Here is a 21,178-nt window from a genome sequence, read left to right as displayed (position 1 = left end):
GCCGCGGGCAGCGCCCCCACGTCTGAGCTGCGCGCAGCCGCCCGCCCCGCCAGGGGGCGCCCCGCGGCCGCCGCCGGCCCCCGCCGCTCGGGCTGAGGCGGGCCGGGCCGGGCCGGGCCGGGCCGGGCCGGGCCGGAGGGGCGGTGGCCCGGCCGTCGCAGGCTGGGTCCTGCTCGCCGCCGCCACTCATCGCCGTCATGAGCGCCCGGCCGGCCGTGGGTGAGGTGGCGGGCGGCGCCGCGCCCCCGGCGCTGCCCAGGGTGCTCTCAGCCCTCTTCTATGGGACGTGCTCCTTCCTCATCGTGCTGGTCAACAAGGCCCTGCTCAGCGCCTACAGGTGAGGGCCGGCGGCGCGGGTCGGGCCGCAGGCCGCGGCAGGGCGGGCGGTGGGGCCTGTCCCGGCTGCGGGGCGGCCCGGCGGCGGCACCGCTCTCCTCCCGGCCAGAGCAGGTCGCGCCTCGCTCCCGAAACGGAGCGGCCCCGCACCGGCCCGCAGCGCCTCGCACCGCGCCGCCCGTCGGGGCAGCGTTTTCCTCCCCGTCAGCATAACCCCGGGCTGGGCGTGCGGCTCGGGACCCGGGGCCGTCGGCTGGCGCACGGGCACCGGCGCTGCGGTGCCGGGGCTGTCGGGGGATGTGCCGAGGCGCGGGTCGATTTCTCCAGTGTCGGAGCCTGCGTGCGCCCGGTATGTACCGCTGCCGCGACACCCGCCCGCCGGCACAGTCCCTGGCAGGCGCATTTCTGAAGCAGGCCGGCCTTGCCCTCCAACGCCCTTCGCTTCTCCCAGCGCCGAGGCAGGCGTTTTGCTGGTTGCACCGGATCGATCAGACCCTTCGACAAGGCAACGTTTCCCCCAAGTGTTTGTGCCAGGCAATCTTGTTACCTTCCTGCCAATGCCTTTCTTTTCTGAGGCTGCCAAAAATGAAAAGCAAACCTCATAAAACCTCTTAGTCCTAAAAACACTGAAGAGCAATGTCTTTGACTTGATGGGGCGTCCCAGAGGAAACTGTTATCATATAGCTTTGGTGTCACGATTAATATTCTTTACGTAAAAGCTTTGCTCTGGTTATGCTCATTATTTTATATGGTCATATATTGTCATATATATGATATGAGATATAATGTATATATCATGAGGTTATATAGCTCATAATGAACTAGAAACAGAAAAGGGGAAAAAAAAACAAAAGGAAAAAAGTTAAAAAGCAGAACTTGCTCTTATTTTCTAACATTCAGTGCTATTTGAATACATAGCAGCTGTATATAACATCCTCCAGAAAGGACAGATGAGGCAAGTTGAGATTTTGTTTTATAGTGTTTTTTATTGTACAATCTGCAGCTCCAAGTCCCTGGTGTACATCTAGCACATCCGTGAAAGATAATCAAGGATAGCATGGCCATCAGTAAGCCTAAATTTTGTATAAAGAGCTTACAGCATCGCTGGAATGTTAAGGGCTCAGCAAGTAAAAAACGTCTGGTGAAATCTGTGTCACATAGATGAGTGAAGTCTCCATATTTATATGATGTAGCTGTAAAAACAAAGCAAAACAGTAGGTGTCATGTCATAAATGGAAGTCCTGTTTTTTTGGCTCTTTCCACACCCCCAAATATCTCTGTTTCCTGCAATCTCTGTTGCTACTGGCAGCTCCTAACCCTTTCTCTGTGTTACAACTCCAGTGTCCTTACGGCCACCCTGCTGCAGTTCAGTGTTTCTTTCTTTTGCTGACACTATGTTCCCATCCCAGTGGTGCTCATTTGAGACGTACATTTCTCAGCACACCGAGTAGCAGTATGGTAGTTCCTGGTTGCTTGTGTGATAGAGCCACAAACTCAAGGAGCCTTAATAATGTAAAATTACAAAGCTTGTTGAAAATGTGGACTCTCCTGATAGGCATTTGTTAGTGCAGGTGGGCACAGACAGTAAAATGGGGTTTATTTAGTTCCCTGGGTGCAGGTTTGTTTGTGGCAATCCCTGACAGTGCAGTCCAGCAAAATGCTGGGTGACTCCGGGGAGGCAGTAGGTGCTTTCATGTGCAGGGACCTCCTTGACATGTTAAGCCTTTTGGGCAGAGAGGCTGCAGACACTGCTGGTTATGGCACGAAGCAATCATCCATCATAAACAGCTTGAGTTTCAATATGCTTACAGAGAATTAGCAGTTACTGCCGCGCCTTTATTTGTTTTAACTTGATGTGGAGTGGGGGGAAAAAGTGGAGACACTCAGGCTCTTCAGGTGTCCTGCTAAAGCTTCTGCTTTCTTAACATTCAAGTATCCATGCTTTTAGTTAAAGGTAACTGAAGGGGTATGGTAGGAATTTGGCTGTTTTAGCAGAAAATAGACATTTCTACAACATTTACCTAGGTACTTTCTTTTCACAAAAACATTGCGTGTTTGGGCTGTGGAGATAAGCTTCCAAGTTAGGACAAGTGCAAGAGGTTTAACTTACTATATACCATCTCAGGAGATATAGTCTATATGTGAGGCTACTCAAAGAATTATGCGTTGTTTGAGTTCTCCAGGTGTGTTACCTTCACTCACAAATATCCCCAAAACAAGTAGCAATTTAGAATTGATCAACAGCATATATGCTATATTATTTGGATGCAGCTTGTGTTTTGCTGCAGAAATAAAGTATTAGGACTCCAATAAGCATAGCTGTTCTCTTCTGAAAGACAGGCCAATCATCCACATGTCCAGTTGTTGAATTTGGTGCTAAATTTAAACTTTTTTTCCCTATTTTTTTTTCCTTTTCCCTTTCCTCAGTATTAAATGTCTGTTTATGCTTTTCAGCTTCCCATCACCCATGTTTCTAGGAATTGGACAGGTATGTTCACAAGTAAAGCATACTAAATGTACTCATTATTTTTAAGTGAAACTAATGTTAGCATGGAGATAGGGGTGCAAATCTCTGTTATACTGCACTGCTTGTCTTCTTAGATACACTGTAGGGAAAAATAATCTGTTTTAGTGAGATTGAGGAAGTTTTGGCTCAAGTCAAAACTATTTCCTGGGAAAAGTCACATAAAGGATTGGAAATGTTGTGTATTTCTCTTATAGAGTTCAGCGATTATGAGACCTGGCCTTCCAAACTAGCAAGATTTGTTCTGGCAATAGATCCTGTGAGAGTCCTTGAGCATTTGTTGGTTATATGCAGAGATACTGCCCTTATTTGCAGACAAACTGTGTATTTCTTCCTAAATCTCTCCCCCCTTTCCCAGCAGTTTTCCAGTAGGACTACCACACCATTTTGGTTCTTTTTTGCCTTATTTTCCTGTGGGCAATTTGAAATACTACAGCAGGAATATGTTTTTTTTGTTGTTAGTAGGCATCATAGTGAAACCAAAGTTCAAATGTTTGTGTACATGGTCCATAAAGAACATGTGACTCTGCAGGGGGATGGCTGGGAAAGATGGAGCCTTGAAACAAGTGTTGTTTAGGCAAATATATTTAAAAGGGAGGATTTACTTTTGCCAGCCTTACAAACTAAGGGGTAGTGAGGAAGATGTGAAAAGAGGGTACTGCAAGTCTGACATCACTGCTGTTTGGCGCTGAAGAGAGTAAAATGTCTTGTAAAGCCTTTGCTTGTGTGAGAAGAGGAGAGACGGTTTCACACATCCATAATGCGCAGGGAACCATGTATGTTTCAGAGGAAGCCAAAGGCTAGAAAGCACCTAAGACTCAACGGTATTTTCATATTTTGTTGACTGATCCTTCCAGGATTTTCCCAAACACTTTATAAAGCACATATAGTATGGTATAATGCTTTAATCTGCAGAACATGACTCCGCCCCATCCCCTAGATAGTCAATTATTGTATTTTTGAATAAGGAAAATTTCAGCATTTTTTCTCCTTCTTGTAGCCAGCATTAACTCCTACGATGTGTGATTGTGCAGGTAGTGTCGTTCATTCTGTCCATATCTTTATTATTTCTTCTTCAATGTTGTCAACACTGAGGCTGATCAAGGCACAACCACCATTTCACATTACCAAAAAAGCTGTAGGAGTCATTCTGCAGACTAAACAACGCTGTGAGTGAAAATAACCTGGTTATTCTGGAATGGTTTCCTGTTTTATTTTCTCAGCTCCTTTTCAGCATGTATTATTTCGCAGGGTGCCACTAATTTTCTCAAGCTAGTAAAGCATATGTCTATATTGTACTTTTAAATAAACAGCTGGCAAAATGGATAAGAATAAAGTTATTATAGTTTGTTAGTTGCGTGCTGTGTTCTTTGAAAGAAATACATAATACCTAGCATTTGTCAAATACGTATAAAGTTTTTGTTTTTGAAGCAGTTCTTTCATTCATACATTACAATTTTGCTCTTATATGACTTCTTGTTTTTTGTTTTTGTTTAGATGGCAGCCACTATACTTATCTTGTATGTGTCAAAATTAAATAAGATTGTTCACTTCCCCGATTTTGACAAAAGTATACCTGTGAAGGTAAGAATTACATAGGTCCTGATATTACTAAGAAAATGTTACCTCTTATAGTGGCATTCTTTCTTCTGGAGATGAGATATAAAAGAAGAACAGAAAAAAGTTTGTGTTTGTTTGTTGACTGTGATTATTTGTGTCTTTGTTTCATATAATATTGGATTTGATCATTTAAATTTTACTACGATATTCTGGCCTTTTGTTTGCAGAGAAATCTGGTGCCATTCTGTTATGCAGTACAGGGGAAAGGTGCTGCACCTTCATACAGCTGGATGAACTCTTTCAGATTCCTGAAGTGTTTTTCTGAATTTATACAGCTCCCTGTGGGATCAGTGGGAGAGCTGTGTTTAAGAATTTTGATCACAGCGTGAAGGGGGAAGGGCTGCTTGAAAATTTGAATGGGACGTGATAAAACAATAGAAGAAGAATATGTGATAGACCAAAAACCTGAGCAACAGTTGACTCCAAATGTAAGATTTATGTGCCACAGGAGGGGCTAAAATAATGCCCACTGAAAATACTGTGGGTGGGGGCTAGCTGCACGTACAGGCCTTGAGTATGTCTGGTCTAAGGAGGCAGGACAGAGAACATATGGGAGGATCTTTTTTTATCTGAGATTGGGAACTAGAATGTGAAATGGCTACATCAGTGACCCTTGTAAATTTTTGCATCCATGTGCAGTGTTGCTGGAGCTTTACTTTGATGCGTAAGCTTGTGTATTTATGTCTTGTTGCAGGGTATTGGTCAGTGTTTTTCCACAGATACAGAGAGTGTTAGCTTTGCTGCAGGGCTCAGATATCGTAGCTGTTCAGGCCAGCATCTTCCCTGCAGCATCTTGTCTTACTGTCAGTATGAGGTTTACTATGAATGTCTCCAGCCATTGGTGAATGCTGTTTATTTTTAATGCATGTTGAAATCATTGGCATTTCTGTATGTAAAAAAATCTCGTAAGAATATCTATAGCATTGATCATGAAATGGAAAAATCCTAATCTATTCCAGAATATGAAAGAAGGCTTCCCAGTGGTAGTTTTGAGAGTTCCACATGTAAACAACTTGTTGAGATCTGGCGAAGCTTTTTCCCTCCGCCTCCCCCAGGCCCACTATGCTCCGTTTCTGCTGTGGCCTTCACTGTAACTTTGGTACAAAGGCATAAAAAAAAATACAGCACCCATTTTCCTTGTCATCATAATGTCTATCCTTTGGAAGACTTTCCTGGATATGCTGGGAGCAGTCAGCACTGCAGCATCCAGCACTTGCGTATTGCTTGTAGTGCTGGATTTGACTAGTCCCAGTGAATCAGCTGGATTGCTCATTGTTGATTTCTTTATGTTTTAAAGCACCCTTTGACCAGCTTCTTATCCTTTTGACAACTTTTGCTTTCATTGACACTAAGTTTATCATTGCTTTTCACTTCTGGACTGGTTTATGTTTAGTGCTTTCAGCTAGAGTTCTGAAGTAGCAAAGTGCATATTTTAATGACGAAGCTTTGGAGTTCTTGACCCTTTTAAAGTAAATGTGTCACTGATCTTTGATGTTGTGCTGAATGTTGTATTTTTTGCTTTACAATTGACTAAATTCAGAAGAAAGACAATATAATGTTAGCTCTTTTTTCACCCTGTGAATGAAATAAAATTTTCTAAATGAAAATCTGTGGAAGAGATAGTGCATTACAAAATTTTTGCGAACTTACATAGACAGGCTGAATATTATTAACTTACACTTCTGTTTACTTTATAGTCCTGTTTACTGCTACTGTTACTTTCACTTAAAAGTTAACTAGTTAACTTTAATTACATTTTACTGCACTTTTTCCTCTCTCTCTGCTGTAAAAGGAATGCAGAATTTTTAACACAGGTAAAATGCAGTCCACTTCTCTGTATGCTTTTCCAGTGCACCATGCTTTAAGAGGACATAGCCTCCAACGAAGAGTGACTCCTGAAGCATGTGTAGGCACTACAGCAGCTATTACACATTAGGATAGAAGATCTGTTTTGTCTTTCTGCCATTTCAGCTCTCCTGAAGTGATGGTGAATGGGACTAGATGTACACACCACCTCTGTCTCCATTGATTACTTTGATTGGTTTCAATCTTCTGCAGCTTTTCTGTGGTGGAGGTTTAACAGCTTTGAGCTGCAGATGAATATGTTGTAGGGATGACTTGTACCTTTTCTGAAGGCTCTGAAGTTCTGTTGTTTTTTCTTTGTATTGTGTTAGGGCCCTTGTGTTTCTGTGCGAGTCAGTTTCATTATGGTAGAAGCTGGAAAAGGTAAAGTTTCATTTACACCTAAATACTTACCTTTCCTTTCTAGTATCTTGCATAGTGTAATTTGTCAGGCAGATCCGAAACAGTGTCTCTTCGAGGCATACTCTAATGTATTGGAGTACCTAGAGAAGCACAGCATACTTAACAGTTTATTCATTCTTTTATTCCACCTGTTCTCTTGCTTATTCAGCTACTGTTATTAATACTACTTTTATAGCTAATATCCAAATGTTAGAATGGGTATTAATCTGAGGATTGTAGTCACTGAAATAAAACTAATTGACATTTACTCTAAATGGAGCCTGAGTCTCCTTAGAGGTAGATTTCAAGCCTTTAATGAAATAGTGAAAGTGTGGTGAATGGTCACATGAATGAGAGCTGCAGATCAGTTTGCGGCCCAGTTACATTTTTTTCCTTAAAAAAAGAATTCTTTCTTCCTGAAAGTACATCTGATATTACAGTTCTCAAATTCTATCAAGTGTTTCAACAGTGTTTCAAAGTATAATAATCTGAGTTGTGCTTTTAATTTTATCACAGTTGTTTCCTCTGCCTCTGATTTATGTTGGAAACCACATAAGTGGATTATCAAGTACCAGCAAACTCAGGTATAGTAAATGGAATTTATAAGTAGACTGTTTGGATTTTACCCTTTTACTTTGTGGGGGTAAAAAATAAACACTGAAGAAGAGCATTGCATAGGGGATTAAATGTGTCTGTCTGTCTCTCTAGGCCCCTGACACTGTTACAAAATTCTTACACAAACATTTGATCTGTTTACAAGCTGTCTGCTTCTTTTAAGGTAGGCTTAGCCAGGCCTGTACTGATAGAAACTGTGTGATAATGAAGGTGCTTTCACTTTCCCCTCACACCCAAGCATCCAACTTGTCCTAGGTAGCCTAACCAGAGAGTCTGAAAGCTGTAAGACATTTTTGAAGGAGGAAGAGCAAGGGAAAAATTTGTACCATGATGTCGGTGCAGGTTATTTTAGGCATCACCAAGAGGTGGAAAAAACTACTGTGTAGTGGGGTAGTGACAGTGGCCTAGCCCTGCTGAGCAGCAAAAGCAGGTTGTGGGGAGACTGCTGAAGGGCTTGCTAGCTTCCATATGCCTGTAAGCATAGATCCATGACAGTTGCTTCCATGCTAGTGCTAAAAAGGTGTAAGTTACATAGAGGACCTGCTGTAACGGATTGAATGACCAGATTTTCTGTGGAAGAGGAGTGCAGAAGCGTGATGGCTGCACCAAGACTGCAGAATACAGCACACCCATTGCGTTGGTTTCTTGTATGTTATTACAGGCTCCTGAGGATTTGGTAGTAATCTAAATCAAAATGGAGAATTTTTCAGGTTTTCAGCATTTTGAAATAGATGCTGGGAGAGGAAATGTATTACTTTAAATGCATTTACATTTATTTTTGTTTACAGAATTAATTTTCTCTGACTAACAGCATTAGATGCCTGATTCTGCAACTCTTTGTTATATGCATTCAGAAGTTGCCGCACTGCAGTGACTGCTCAGGCAGACATAAGGACTTTGGCAGTACTGTCCTTAGTAGCACTTCAGCCATTGTGAATATGGACATAGTTTCAATCCTGTGAAAGTCTGAATCATGGATTCTTCTTTCCCATTTCCCTAACTGTAATTTTACCATAAAAAGTTTAATAGGTTATTTTAAACGTAAGTGCACCATCTCCTCCTGCTATGGCTGACATATACATATCTCATCTAGGTTTACTATTAATAAATTTTTTTTATAACAGAAAAGTAAGAATGACTGCAGTGTTTCTACCATTAATGTTTTGTTAGATTGTGTTTTGTTACATTATGTGACATTTGTTTCATTACGGAATTTTCCACCTTGTTTGGGTTGTGTCTGAGGTGTAGATGGTCCTATGCATAACTTCAGAGTGTTTGTTTTAAAGTGATTAAACTCTTACAGGATTTATATAATTTATTAATGCAGTTGCTAATACTTATCTGAAACAGATGATTCACATGGTCATGCTGTCAGATTTACAAAGTGTGAGATGCAGGTGTTTTCTCAAATTAATTAAAAGTGTTTCCAACTGCATTAATTTTTGTAGACCAACTATATGTTGTTCAAAAGTAGCTGTTTCTTTGTAGTTGAAGCTGATCCCACCTTTCAAATTTCTTGTACTTGCTCTGATTTTTTCTTGTGGATTTATTCTACTTTTTTTAAAGTACAGCTTGTTTATTAAGCATGTTTGCTTTGCTTTGTATTTTATTTTTGTTATATGTTTTTGGAGACAGGTTTATTGCATGTCCTCCCCCCCCCATGTATTACTTTGCATTAATATAATTACCCCATTACATTACAACTCAATGTACTAAATTCATATAATGCATGTACTGAACCCATACCCTGTATAACCGGGTTTACAATAGAAATAATTTTTACTTACTCGGCCCATGAATTCTACAGTAAGAATTATTTCATAGGGGCTATGCTAGGTAGAAAACGGCTTTTATATTCCATTTCACTGATGCAGAGGGACCTTTTAGAAAGTAGCCAGTTGCATTGTTGCACAAACTGGCAAATCTTGTTATTTTTCAATGATTTGGTTATCTAACCTGCCTCTAGTGTCAGATTGACATTTTATTTTATATGCCAAGTGGCTGGGAATTTGTTTGGGTTGCTTGTTGCTGGACTAATGGTTTCATCATCTGGTTAGAAAATTAGATAAGAATTAGAACATAAAAACGCTGTTAATCTGATGCAATGTTTGGATTTATTTTTTTTTTTGACAGTTTGCCGATGTTTACAGTGCTCAGGAAGTTTACCATTCCACTTACTTTACTGCTGGAAATCATCATACTTGGGTGATCCTTTTTTTGTGTTTTTTTTTTTTTCATTTAAGATACCTTTATTTTAGATCGTATCAAATGGATTACTTGTGGCATCTCGTCAGAATATTGAATGAGTGATTTTTACTGACAAGTAGAGAAAAGCAAAGAAAGTGGGTTTATGCAACTTTTTTTGAAGACATAGATGCACGTATTTTAGTGAGTACAGGAAAAAATTTTCAGCTTGTTTTCATTTACAGAGCTCATTCTCTTAACTGTTGCACAAGGATCAGGTAAGCAGAGCACAGTTCAGGCACTTCCAGCAGTTATGGTTTGTGTCTTGTCTTGAAGGCCCCTAAGCTGTCCTTCAGACAGATCCTTATGTCACAAAACAGTGATGATAGTACAGCAGTCTGCTTATGTAGAGTAGCTTTCTGGCCCAAGTCTAAAAACATACCAGTTTAATGAAGCAAAACACCTAATCACATGCTGTTAGATAAGAAACTCCTTAATTATAGGTACCACCATTATTTTTAATGAGAAGTTAAGAATTGCACTAGTTTCAGTTAAACTGACTTGGAAGAACAGGAATATAAATGTATCATACTTTGTCACCACCATAGTCCTATCTGAATGGCTTGTGCTTGGTTAAGGTGAAGTCACAAGGGGAAAAGCAGTCTGCTGAAGCTGAACCTAGGCAACATTGAGTGACTGCCAGGGGAAAAGCTTTTCAAAAAGCCCCCAAGAAGACTGTCATCTCCTTTTGGCTGAAGCAGCAGTTGATCTATGTGATACATATTTGGAGATGCTCTGGGATTCTTTTCCAGTTGTAGGTTCACACAGGGAAAGGAGAACTTGCTGTCTTCTCCTGTTGGCCTGAGGACTCCTGCAAGTGAGGAAAATGTGAGTCAGTGAGGCCGTTATCAGTTCTCAGCTGGACTACAGTAATGTGGTGTTGTAAGTGCAAGCAGCATCTTCAGCTAAGGGAAGCTGAAGAGCAGAATGCTGTATTCTTACAGACTGCTGCAGTATTTCCTCAGGGCTGACGATGAAAGGACTCCAGAGAGTCTATGCTGGCTTACCTCAGGATTTGAAAAGCAGTCAAAGTTTGGGCTATTACTGTAGGAAGTCCATATGATCAAAGCCTAATATATCTAAAGACTGCATACAGCTTTGTTGTTGGGACAGTGGTCCACAGCTGTGCTTCTTTGACACACAGGATTTCTCCAAGAGCATTGTACTTTTTTTTTTTTTTTTTTTCCCCTAATGGATCGTTTCTTACAGGCCAGCATAGAGCTGGGGCCTAGCCTGAGAGAATGAGTAGGGGACATTGTAAGTATGGTGCAAAAAGAAGCACTTAAGACATTTATAAATAATGTAATACAGTTATAAGAAGCAGAATAGTTTTACACTACCCTTTTCCCTGCTCTGTGGCAGTGCTGATGTGGATGTAGTAAAGAATTATCATAAGCTTCCATGCTTTCCCCTTCAAGTACAAGGTTTTAGTTCGACTGCAAAATAAGTGTCTATTTAAAAAATAGCTCAGATAGTGCAGATAGTGTGCTGTACAGCATCTTACCCAAGAAAAGTGAGATGAAAAATTGCATGAGAGATGTGTAGTGATTTTCCTTTATTGGATTACTGGAAGACACTGAAATATGTAAATTATGAATAGCAATACACAGTAAATTACAGTTTGTTCCAGTGCTATTACTTTAAGCCTTTAACCTTCACTTTCAGAATTATCTAGTAGTAGAATGCTCACAATGCTTTTTCAATCTCTGTTCTCCAGGCCAAAGTCTGACAGCGTGGCATGCGATCGATCACATTGCTTCTGTAAGATTATCAAGACTGTGCCCTCCTGTTAAATGTTCTGTGATTACTAATTACTTTGGAACTTTTCAGGCAAACAGCCATTTAATCTCCTCTTCAAATAATGAGTATGTGAACTGTCTAATTTTTGCCTACAGGAAACGATACCCACTGAGTATTATAGTCAGCGTATTTGCCATCATTCTCGGGGCTTTCATAGCAGCTGGGTAAGGTTTTTGTTTGTTACATGTTGAAGTCATGTTAGGAGAGGAGGGAAAACAGGAGGATTTTTTCCTTGTTAAGTGCCAAGTAAACCTAAGTTGAGATCAGTTACTCTGGATTAAGTTGATTTGGAAAATCTGTCTAGTGACATCATGGGGAGGTGCAGGAATACAAAGGCAAAAATTTAACTCCAGCTGGAAGTATGGGTGCTTCTTTTTTTCCCTCTAGGTTTTCCATGTTTGCAGGATCATAAATGAAGCAAGTTAAAACTGTGTGAGGAATGCTGCTTTTATTTCATAGTGTCAGTGTATTTTAATAATCTTATAAAAACACATTCTTGGTCTGGATAGAAAGAGTGATGTTTTGGTTGTCAAATATTGTTTTGAGTTAGGCAGTGTCTATTTTTTCATCACTTTGTACAAGTTCAAAAGGGAGAAGGGAGATTAAGCTCACAAAGCACTTGTATGCTAGTCTCCTCTCTTTTCTTTCTGTTTGAATATTCCTTTATTTAAGTGGAAATGTAATGTTATTTTTTGTTTCTTGGCTTTGTTAGGTAAAAAGGTAAATAATTTCCATGTGATGTGACTTGGATAGAGCCATGTCCTATTAAATGAATTACCCTATATCCATGAGGTATGTCAAAACATACCTCTAGTCAAAACAGAAAGGATGACAGTATGTCTGGTCTGACTGTAAAGAACAAGTAGTCAGATTTTATTCCCTAGTTACTTTTTCTGTTAAAAGAAATAGATTAGTATACTCAGTAATAATTGGACAGGTTGTCAGGATTGAGACAGATGGAATCTTTCTCAGAACGAAAACTGAACATTTCCTGCCACTTCCTTACTGAGTACTGGGAACGCTCCAATGACTCATTTGTGATGGTCCTGTGACTGGAGAAATGTGAAGTACTTTGACTTACAAAGAAGGCTTAAAGCAAAACCTGTGACTTGCTGGAGTTCTCACGATTTGCATTTCCTCATCTGTCTATGATATTTCTCTACGTAAACAAGGTAATGCAGTGCATTTTATGCTTTTTGCTTATTTACAATATAATAATTCTTCCCCAGGTCTGATCTGTCTTTTAATCTGGAGGGCTACACCTTTGTATTGCTAAATGATATCTTCACAGCGGCAAATGGAGTTTACACAAAGCAGAAAATTGATCCAAAGGTAATTGTGGGATGATGAGGTTGAATTTAGCTTTATGATGATATGGTTAACAGCGGGTTCTTATTATGTGACTTTATGAACATACAGTTATGAACTAATAAATTCTTTCATTTGCTTTCTATTTTTGTGGATATGTGCATCCTTAATACAAAACAGCCTGGGAAAAACTTACTAGTATCTCAGGCCAAGCATGGATAAGCAGTGTATTTTATTTTCTCCCAGGTCTTTTAAACAGAGTTTGTAGTGGCTTTAAAACATTGCTTTTGCCTAATAAAATAAAATAAATCCAGACCAAAAGCAAATTGTTTACCTGTACACTTGATACATATATCTAAGAAAGATGAGTTTTTGACTAGAAACACAGTTAAAGTGAGGTTTATGTAAAATAAACTTGTGGGTGTGAGCAGAGACCAGTCCAGTTTGAGTCAGTAACCACAACTAGTGATATGCAAGTGTACACCAAACCCCAGTATGCCAAAGAATTAGGAAGTACCTTGATACATTACACTTTACGTAAACATTGAGCAGACTGTTCTTCAAATACGGTGTCATGAAAACGTACCAAGTCATAGCAAAGAGCAGTCCTGGAGATGCTAGATAGAGGTTTTGTCACTAACTTTTGTGGTACAGTCTGTACGGAGGAAATATATATCTTTGGAGTCACATGAAATGCATTATAAGCAGCACTTAACAGCTCCACAGTTTTCTGCAAAATACCGTGTTTCATTTTAAAGCAAGAGATAAGCTGGAGAGATTTGCTAAGTAGTGTGGCTGAATCTAGAGGAAGGGAAGGCTGTTTTTTCATTCCCCTAATCTTCTGCCTTTGTGTCAAGCAAGTTAACCAACAAGATATACGGCATCCCTCAAGTTGCTTGAAGTTACATCAGTTACCAGTAATTATAGATGCTCCATTTAGGAGTTAGACTCCATTAACTTTCCTGTTACGCTGACCCCAGGGAGCCGCCCTGCCCTGTGCTTTTGTGGATGATTTGCCGTAGATGGAATGGGTAATCCCTTGGTCTAGCAGAGTCATATGTGCAGTCTAACACAAAGCAGTCTGGACCAGTGCCTTGGGAAGTTTCTGACTAGCTGCTGTTGTGTAGAAGCTGTCCAAGGTATAGCAGAGTAGTAATAAGTCTGCTGAGCTTACAGACAAAGTGACTGAAGTGGAAACTCAGCTCAGTACTAAACACTGAATCCAGCGACAGCAAGCTTGTATTTTAAATTGAAACGTATTATGTTTTGTCTGCTCATTGACAACAATGTCAGAAGGATTGCCGGTGTAATATTTAGTATCTTGCTCCCAAATGGCTTGTAGTTCCAAGCACTGTGTTTTATTTTTTACAGGAGTTGGGAAAATACGGTGTCCTTTTCTATAATGCTTGCTTCATGGTGGTTCCAACAGTTATTATTAGCTTTTCTACTGGAGACTTTCAGCAGGTAAGCAGCAATATTGCGTATCTCAGACTGATAATGTAATTTTATTCATTTTTTCTGTGTGTGTGTGTGTGTGTTGGTTTGTTTTTTGAAGAGGTAATTCTACACCCATGTTAGTGGCTAGTATTTGAAACTCGTGACCTGGACTTGCCCTTCACAGGTAAGAACTTCTAATGATTCACTCTAAGGAGAAGCTGAATTTGTGTGATAGCCTTTATATGAACCTTTGTTTAAGAACTGATGTATGACTGGGAGCTCTCAGCCAGAGCAATTGGTTGGGAATCCAGCTGCACTGTGTGATTTGCCACATGCTCTAAAACGAGATTGCAAATACCAAAACCAGACAATTTCCAGTCTTTCTCTCATTCTGATGCACAGAACAGATTCCTGTTTAGTCTCAGTCTAGCTTAGTAACTTACATTTTACATTCTTACAGAACGACAGCATGACTCCGTAGCTAATCATAACTCGGTATAATACCATAGGCAGTGTGTCCTGGTGCGTAAAGTATCAGACCAGGAGATATGTGTTTTTCAGGCTCTATCATAGACTTGCTGAGTTGCCCTTTTCTTACCAGTAAAGTGAGTCTAGACACTCATATTCCTTTTTAGAAACGTTTTGAGTTTTGCCACTGAAAATTGTTACAGAGCTTGGGGGTGTCATAAATCATTCCAGTGTCCTCTGTTGTATGTTACTGTGCCCTGAACTCACGTGATTTTGTCATTGTGTTCTTAGAAGTCTGCTTTAAGTGGAAAAATTGTCATTTCCTGAAAATGATGGATTTACATCTGCTTTGAATATGAATTCGCTTTTTGTAACATCAGTTCAGCATGACCTGGTGCCAGTTCAGAAAAATGCAGCTGATGCCCTTCTTGACAGACATAGTGGGGGCCAAGTTTGTATGGCTGTAAGGTTTCAACTACTTTCCCAGCAGGCAGGGCTGGAGGCATTTTGGGAGGTCTGAACAGGGAAGTTTACCTTGTTGCTAGGTTTATTCCCTGGGAAAAATAGCGTGTTGTGTACACATGTTGATTTGGCACAAACAATTTAATGCTTAATTACCTGGTGAGTATAAATAAATACCAGAGAAAAGCACAGTGCCTGTTGTGCATATGAATTGGCTTGGTCACTTGATATTGAAAGTCCCATTAAATGACATGGATAACTAGCATCAATGTGATGCCCAGAGATTAAATCACAGAAAAAAGCGAGTAAATGGAAAAATACTGATGAAAAGCAACAAATCATTATAGGTAACACCTGTATTTAGTAGATTTTCAGGCCATAGAAGTTGGCTTGCTTTTACCCTAGCAGTGCTTTTTGCCTTGATCTAGACAATGCACAGCATGTATCTTTTGCCAGTCAAAATATCAGTACCATGTCTATGTGATAATGGCTTCTGCTCCTCTTGCTGGTTCTGGTATGTAGCTACCATGTCTCTGGTATGTAGCTACCATGTCTTGTAGTGACTGCAGTTTGTGAGTGTCCCAGTTCACTTCTCCTTCACCAGCTGGCTGGCTGGGAGGACAGGAAAGTGCAATGCAGTGGAAGAGAAAGGAAGCCCCAGAATGTCTCTCTGTAATACTTTGTGGTTTGTTGTTGAACACCAACACTATTCTAGCAGGGAAGAGCTGCCCGAGATCCCTCTAATATATTACCTCAGGGGGTGGAGGCTTAGTTAGCCACAGCTCAGCATGAACTAACAGCCTTTATCCTGTTTCTCACAGATGTGTTCAGCTTTTGCTGTGTTTTGTGCTGATACAGGTGACTTTAAACTAACCAGATTAATATGAGGCATATCCTGGAGTTACTAGAGATGGAGAAGAATCTGTGACAGGTTTCTTAGTGACTGTTGTGTGGCACTGTGTGTTTGCTGCTCGTCACTAAGGAGCAGACTTCAAAGTGATGTTTTAGCTTTTTCATTGACTGTCATTGATGAGAGACCTTAGTAATGCTTATTTAATCTACTTTTGAGCTCAAAAATGCAGGCTTGGACCTGGAAAGCAGTTAGTGAATGAATCTATAGTATGAAATAGATTTCAAGGAGATTATTTGCTTTTTCTCTCTGTCTCATATCAATACTATTTATTATATAATATTAATCACAGTATTGGTATCTGTATTTTATTTATAGTCATTGCTTGCAGTGTGTAGTTTTATATCTGCACTGCTATGCTATACATATTACAAGAATGTGTTTAGTTATCATCTGTGCTGTCATCCTGTTGTCTCTGAAGTTAAATGCATCGAACTGTTTCCAGTCGTAATATAATGTTTCATAATTATAGCATGAATCAAATGTATAGTGTGATTTTGCACATTTTCATATTAATTACATTTTATGTGTGTGTACAGTTGGTTATATAGCACGTAATTCTGGCCTTTTTTTTTTTTTAATAGGTGACACATTTCCAACACTGGACAAATTTTTTATTTGTCTTTCAATTTATTCTTTCCTGCTTGTTGGGGTAAGGACACATGACAATCATGTAAGACATTTTAATGACAGTGTTTCAAATTGCAAATCACAGATATAAGACACACTAATAAGTTATGTTAAAATTAAAAGACAATTTATTGTTCCCCCAAGCTTCTGTCTTGTCTGTTAATTATTTCTAATAGTGTAAATAACTGTTTCAGTACTGTCTGTGTTGTTGATCTCACGTACGGTGGTCAACATGACATTTATCTTTTTGCTTTCTGTACTGAGTATCTCTGCTGGCTGGCTGTTCTGACTACCTAACTTCTTTGCAGTTAATAGAATGTAAGCCCTTCAGTACAGGAACTGTTTCAGTGAGTTTGTTCTTTAGAGTACCTGGAAAAGTATGGAAGACTCAGAAGTAATGAAGTAATGCTTTGTTCCTGTTGAAATTGCAGAGTCAAAGGAAGAATGGAAAAATTAGCTGGATCTTGTTCTGCTCTTTTACACATCACAAAACAAGGGGTGAAAGTAACTTCAAATACTGACGTGTAAGAAGCACAGAGAATAGGGATGACTCTGCTAGAGCTCAAGCAGCACATTTTAACATGTATTTTGAGTACTCTGTATCTGCACGTCATTAACCTAAAATACAGATCACAGAATCTTTTTTTTTTAGGGTTTAGAACAGGTGGGATCAAAGATGCCAGCAAAATACTGATCCAGAAAATGTTGAACATTTCAAAGCATTGCTAAACTTCTGAGCTCCCTGAGAGGAAGTTATATAATTTTCTCCTTTATTTAGGTTTCTCTTGATGTATTCTACTGTCCTATGCAGTCATTACAATTCTGCACTCACAACGACAGTGGTTGGTGCCATCAAGGTGAGTTATGGAGGCAGAAGAGGGAGATGAGAATGCTCAAGTAGACAGGGAAAAGCACTGACTCTGCAGTGACCCTGATTATGCTTTGAGCTGGAAACTCAAAATGAGGGCTAATACTGGGACACTGCTTGTGCCAAACAAGGTCACACCACAAAGTGATGTGTGGTTTGTTCTCTTCCATTGAAGCTCAGGTGTAAGTTAGAAAGCCATGTGAGTATTGAGGGTTGGGGTTTTTTCCTACAAGAGAAACTTGAACCACTTTGATTAAAAGATGTATGTTTAACCACATTGCATCAGGTACTGTCACCTGCTTCTGTTCTTTACTAGTTTACTGTAAGTTAGTCAAGGTGGGCTGGTGTAAATCCATTGCAAACTGAAACAGACTAACCTACTTTCACTCTGGGCTGAACTCATGTCTTTGCAAATACATAGGGCATTCATAGATACAGAGTAATGCCTAAGCTGTCTTAAAGAGTGTATTGCTCTATGGTCAACTGCTTCAGCCTCTGTGACAACTTTTATTCTAGCTGAATGGACTATTTCATTTTGGTTTTTGTAAATTCTGGTCTGTTTGATCAACACCAAAATATGCATGTCTTAAAAACTGGACTTGATGTCCTTACAGTCTGTTTTCTCTAACCCAGTTTAATTTAAAATCAGTACAACTTCCTTTGTCTTGATGAGGCCAGCATGTCTGAGTTGGGAATATCACTGACTGCCCAAGTAACTTTTTGTAAGCCAGTTTGGAGAGAAGCATGGAGCTGTAAGCTGTAAGAAGAGTTGTAGTAAAAGATAAAACTTGTGCAGTTGTGGGCCAAACAACTATCAGAATCCAAACTAGCTTAGGCCAGGAATAACAATCCTCAAGGTGCTCTCTTGCATGGGTGACTAAGGAAAACAATACCTCCAGCACAGCAAAATCTGCAAAAGGAAGGTGGTACTTCTCTTCCTACAGTTGGGGTTTTTTTTGAAAGCTGGCAAGATTAGCGTAGTAGTTTTCATTCTGTGGCCCTGAAAGCATTCTTATAAATTTTATATGTCTGTATCAAACCATTAAGATAGAGCAAAACTATTTCTATTTTCTAAGCAGTAATAGTCTTTGAGACATTTCAAACAGCTTTAAAGTTGAGAAGCACTTTATGATGCAGTAGTTACCAGTAGAAACTGGTAGAAATGATGTCATTGTTCAGGCTAGCTGCTAAAACATTTGAAACCATCAACTGCTGGTAAAATGATCACAGAGTTCTATAGCTTTCCTTCTGTCTATAGGGGACAATTTTCCCAAAACTTGATGGGGGCAGGGTGAGAGGTAGAATCTTTAAACTGTGCCTGCCTTGAACTTGAGCCAAGTGCTTTCAGTGCATGTTTAGCTGGCAAAGTAAAGAGGTAACCCTTTTAAAGCAATAAAAAAGAGCTTTTATTGTAACTTTAAAGCATACTTTCTTATGCTTGAGAACCCAAAACCTGCTTTAAAGAAATGGGATTTGAAAGGAGCCTTCCAAAAATTAAAAGGAAGTACATTTTCAGAAGGTGGCCGTAGCTTCATTTTGCCTAATATCAAATAGCTGATTTTCTTTATTTTCTTTTTAGTCCTCAGAAAGTCACTCTCAGTGCTTTGCATGCATTTAGATAACATACTGATGTTGTTATTTTATGTGACTGTTACATTACACATAAGGTTGACATCCCATTAAACTAATTTAAATGCCAATTTAGAGTAGCCAACAAGAGAGTAGCTATTTCCCTAGAAAAGTAAATTAATTTATATAATTTATATTCTTGGAGATGAAAACTGAGTTCAATAAATGCATGGCTTTTGTTTCCTTTTCAGAATATATCCGTTGCTTACATTGGAATGTTGATTGGTGGAGATTACATATTCTCCGTGTTAAACTTTATAGGACTAAATATTTGGTGAGTGGAACTTCAATAGCCTCTATTTGTTAAACTTGTTAAAAAGTTCTCCATGAGATACAGTTTTGTTTTGTTTGTTTTGGCCCATTTGAGTGATGCAGTTTTGAAACTTACTGGCCTGAGGAGGCATTGCCTCAGGTTGTAAAGTTCATTACAATTAGTTATATCTTTTCATGTCTGTTTTCAAGTATTTAATCTTACTGTGGTAGGATCTTAACTATGGAAACATGCCTGCAGTTTTACTATGTGGGATTGAGTTCATTCTTTTTTTATAAGCAGCAGTTTGGAGCTGTGAGGCTTCCAAGTAAAAGCCAAGTGGTGTGGGAAGTGAGAACACTGAATGAGTTGTGCCTATTGAATATGAGTTATAGCTTGTGAGTTGTTACTTTTTGTGCTTGGGTGAACTGTTACATCTGTTTGTATGAATCTGTTGGAGCAACTGGTAATTTATCTTTGTCTGCTCAGGGCTAGTTTCTCAGAAAGCGTGCATGGCTCTGAGGCACTCCTAGTTTATGCTATCTGGTATTCTGTAAACCTTTGGAAGGGAAGGTACATACCTATAAAAAGGTGTATACAGCATCAGGTATCTCTGACACCTCTGCTTATTCTCTTTTCTTCAGTATGGCAGGAGGACTGAGATACTCGTTTTTAACCTTAAGAGGAAACAGCAAGCCTATGCAACCTGGGGATGAAGAGAATGCACTTCCTGAGGCAAAGAGTTAACCAAAATGCCTGCCTTGAAGGAGACTGAAGATACAAGTTTAGCATCACTGAGGACTTAAATAAGTATATGCTGGAAAATATTTGGAACAAGAAGAAAAATCTACCTCAATTGCCACAGATATGCACACAGTTCATTGGTTCAGAAATATTCTTGCACACCATGTTTTTTACATGTGGACAAGTTTAATTTTAGCTTTTTTTTACACCACAAGCTGATTTATAGGAAGGAATGCCATGAACAAATCTCAAATTGTAAAATTCTTCATTTACCTGTACTTTGGTGCTATTTGTACTTAACAAGATCTGTGAGTTCTGTTTCAGTGTCTGCTGGTACTCTCTGAGGCAAAACTCCCTGTAAAGATCATGAGGCTTGATTCACCATTGCCTTATGCCATGTGCAATCTTTGATACCAGTGAAAAGGTGGAAGATGCTAGTGATTCAGAATGATTTCACATATGCATTTGCTCTTGTATAAGTGATGTAGAATGTATAGGGCAAAGAGGAGATGTACCCTCAGATTGTTCCCTGTGTAAGTGTTGACTAAAGAATTCAGGATATCACCTAGTCTGTTCAGAGTACATTGCATAGACATTCTCTCTCCCTTTTTTCCTCATCCTAAATAACATCATGGTGTTCTGCTTGTGTATGAGCCAGTACCGAACAGGTGATTAGGAGAGATAACAAAGGTAAATCTATTTTTGTTTAGGTACATTCATCTTTTTACATCACAGTCCTCTGATGTTTTGTCTGTAACTGTCTTGATGCTGCAGAGAAGTGATGCTACTATGTACGAACTACAAAAGGGGAAACTGATGTATGAAAGAGTAACGTCTGTTTAAATGAGGAGAAAGGCTCAGTGTCATGTTGTCTTACATATGTAGTGAAAGCTTATCTGGTACTAGTTTATGCTTAAAATTCAGATCAAGGAATCAACAAATTCAGTGGGTTGCTACACTGGGCAAGGCTGGTCCAGTGGTTAAAAAAAAAAGCCTAGAATTTGGTGGTCTGGGTTATCATCTGGGACAATAATGGCACTGCTCTGTATCTTTATTTCTTTGTCTGAAAATATAGTTGATAATGCTTAC

The 21,178-nt window shown here is 39.6% G+C and overlaps 1 protein-coding gene across 4 annotated transcripts; it reads left to right on the top strand.

Moving 5' to 3' along the window:
* Positions 1–61: 61 nt before the first annotated feature.
* Positions 62–21,177, top strand: SLC35D2 (solute carrier family 35 member D2). Of its 4 annotated transcripts, XM_055699118.1 has the most exons (12): positions 63–337; positions 2,791–2,824; positions 4,358–4,444; positions 7,241–7,308; positions 9,473–9,544; positions 11,479–11,547; positions 12,613–12,715; positions 14,063–14,155; positions 16,553–16,620; positions 17,377–17,455; positions 19,287–19,369; positions 19,990–21,177. In XM_055699118.1, the coding sequence occupies exons 1-12, from the start codon at positions 198–200 to the stop codon at positions 20,090–20,092; spliced, it is 999 nt and encodes a 332-aa protein (XP_055555093.1). In that variant the 5' UTR covers positions 63–197; the 3' UTR covers positions 20,093–21,177. The 4 variants fall into 4 exon arrangements, with proteins under 4 accessions (XP_055555094.1, XP_055555093.1, XP_055555096.1 ...); XM_055699119.1 differs by lacking the exon at positions 9,473–9,544 and having other exon boundaries at positions 62–337; XM_055699121.1 differs by lacking the exon at positions 2,791–2,824 and having other exon boundaries at positions 200–337.
* Position 21,178: the final 1 nt, after the last annotated feature.

Source organism: Falco cherrug, chromosome Z (assembly GCF_023634085.1).
Source record: "Falco cherrug isolate bFalChe1 chromosome Z, bFalChe1.pri, whole genome shotgun sequence".
In the NCBI taxonomy this organism is placed as follows: Eukaryota; Metazoa; Chordata; class Aves; order Falconiformes; family Falconidae; genus Falco; species Falco cherrug.
Note: the sequence above shows the minus strand (reverse complement) of the source record. Positions and strands in the feature narration are given on the sequence as shown.

Coding starts and splice junctions, on each gene's coding strand:
- SLC35D2 (XM_055699118.1), top strand. CDS start 198: ATGAGCGCCCGGCCGGCCGTGGGTGAGGTGGCGGGCGGCGCCGCGCCC. Junction 2,825..4,357: donor TGTTTCTAGGAATTGGACAG/GTATGTTCACAA, acceptor GTTTTTGTTTAG/ATGGCAGCCACTATACTTAT. Junction 7,309..9,472: donor TCAAGTACCAGCAAACTCAG/GTATAGTAAATG, acceptor TTTTTTTGACAG/TTTGCCGATGTTTACAGTGC.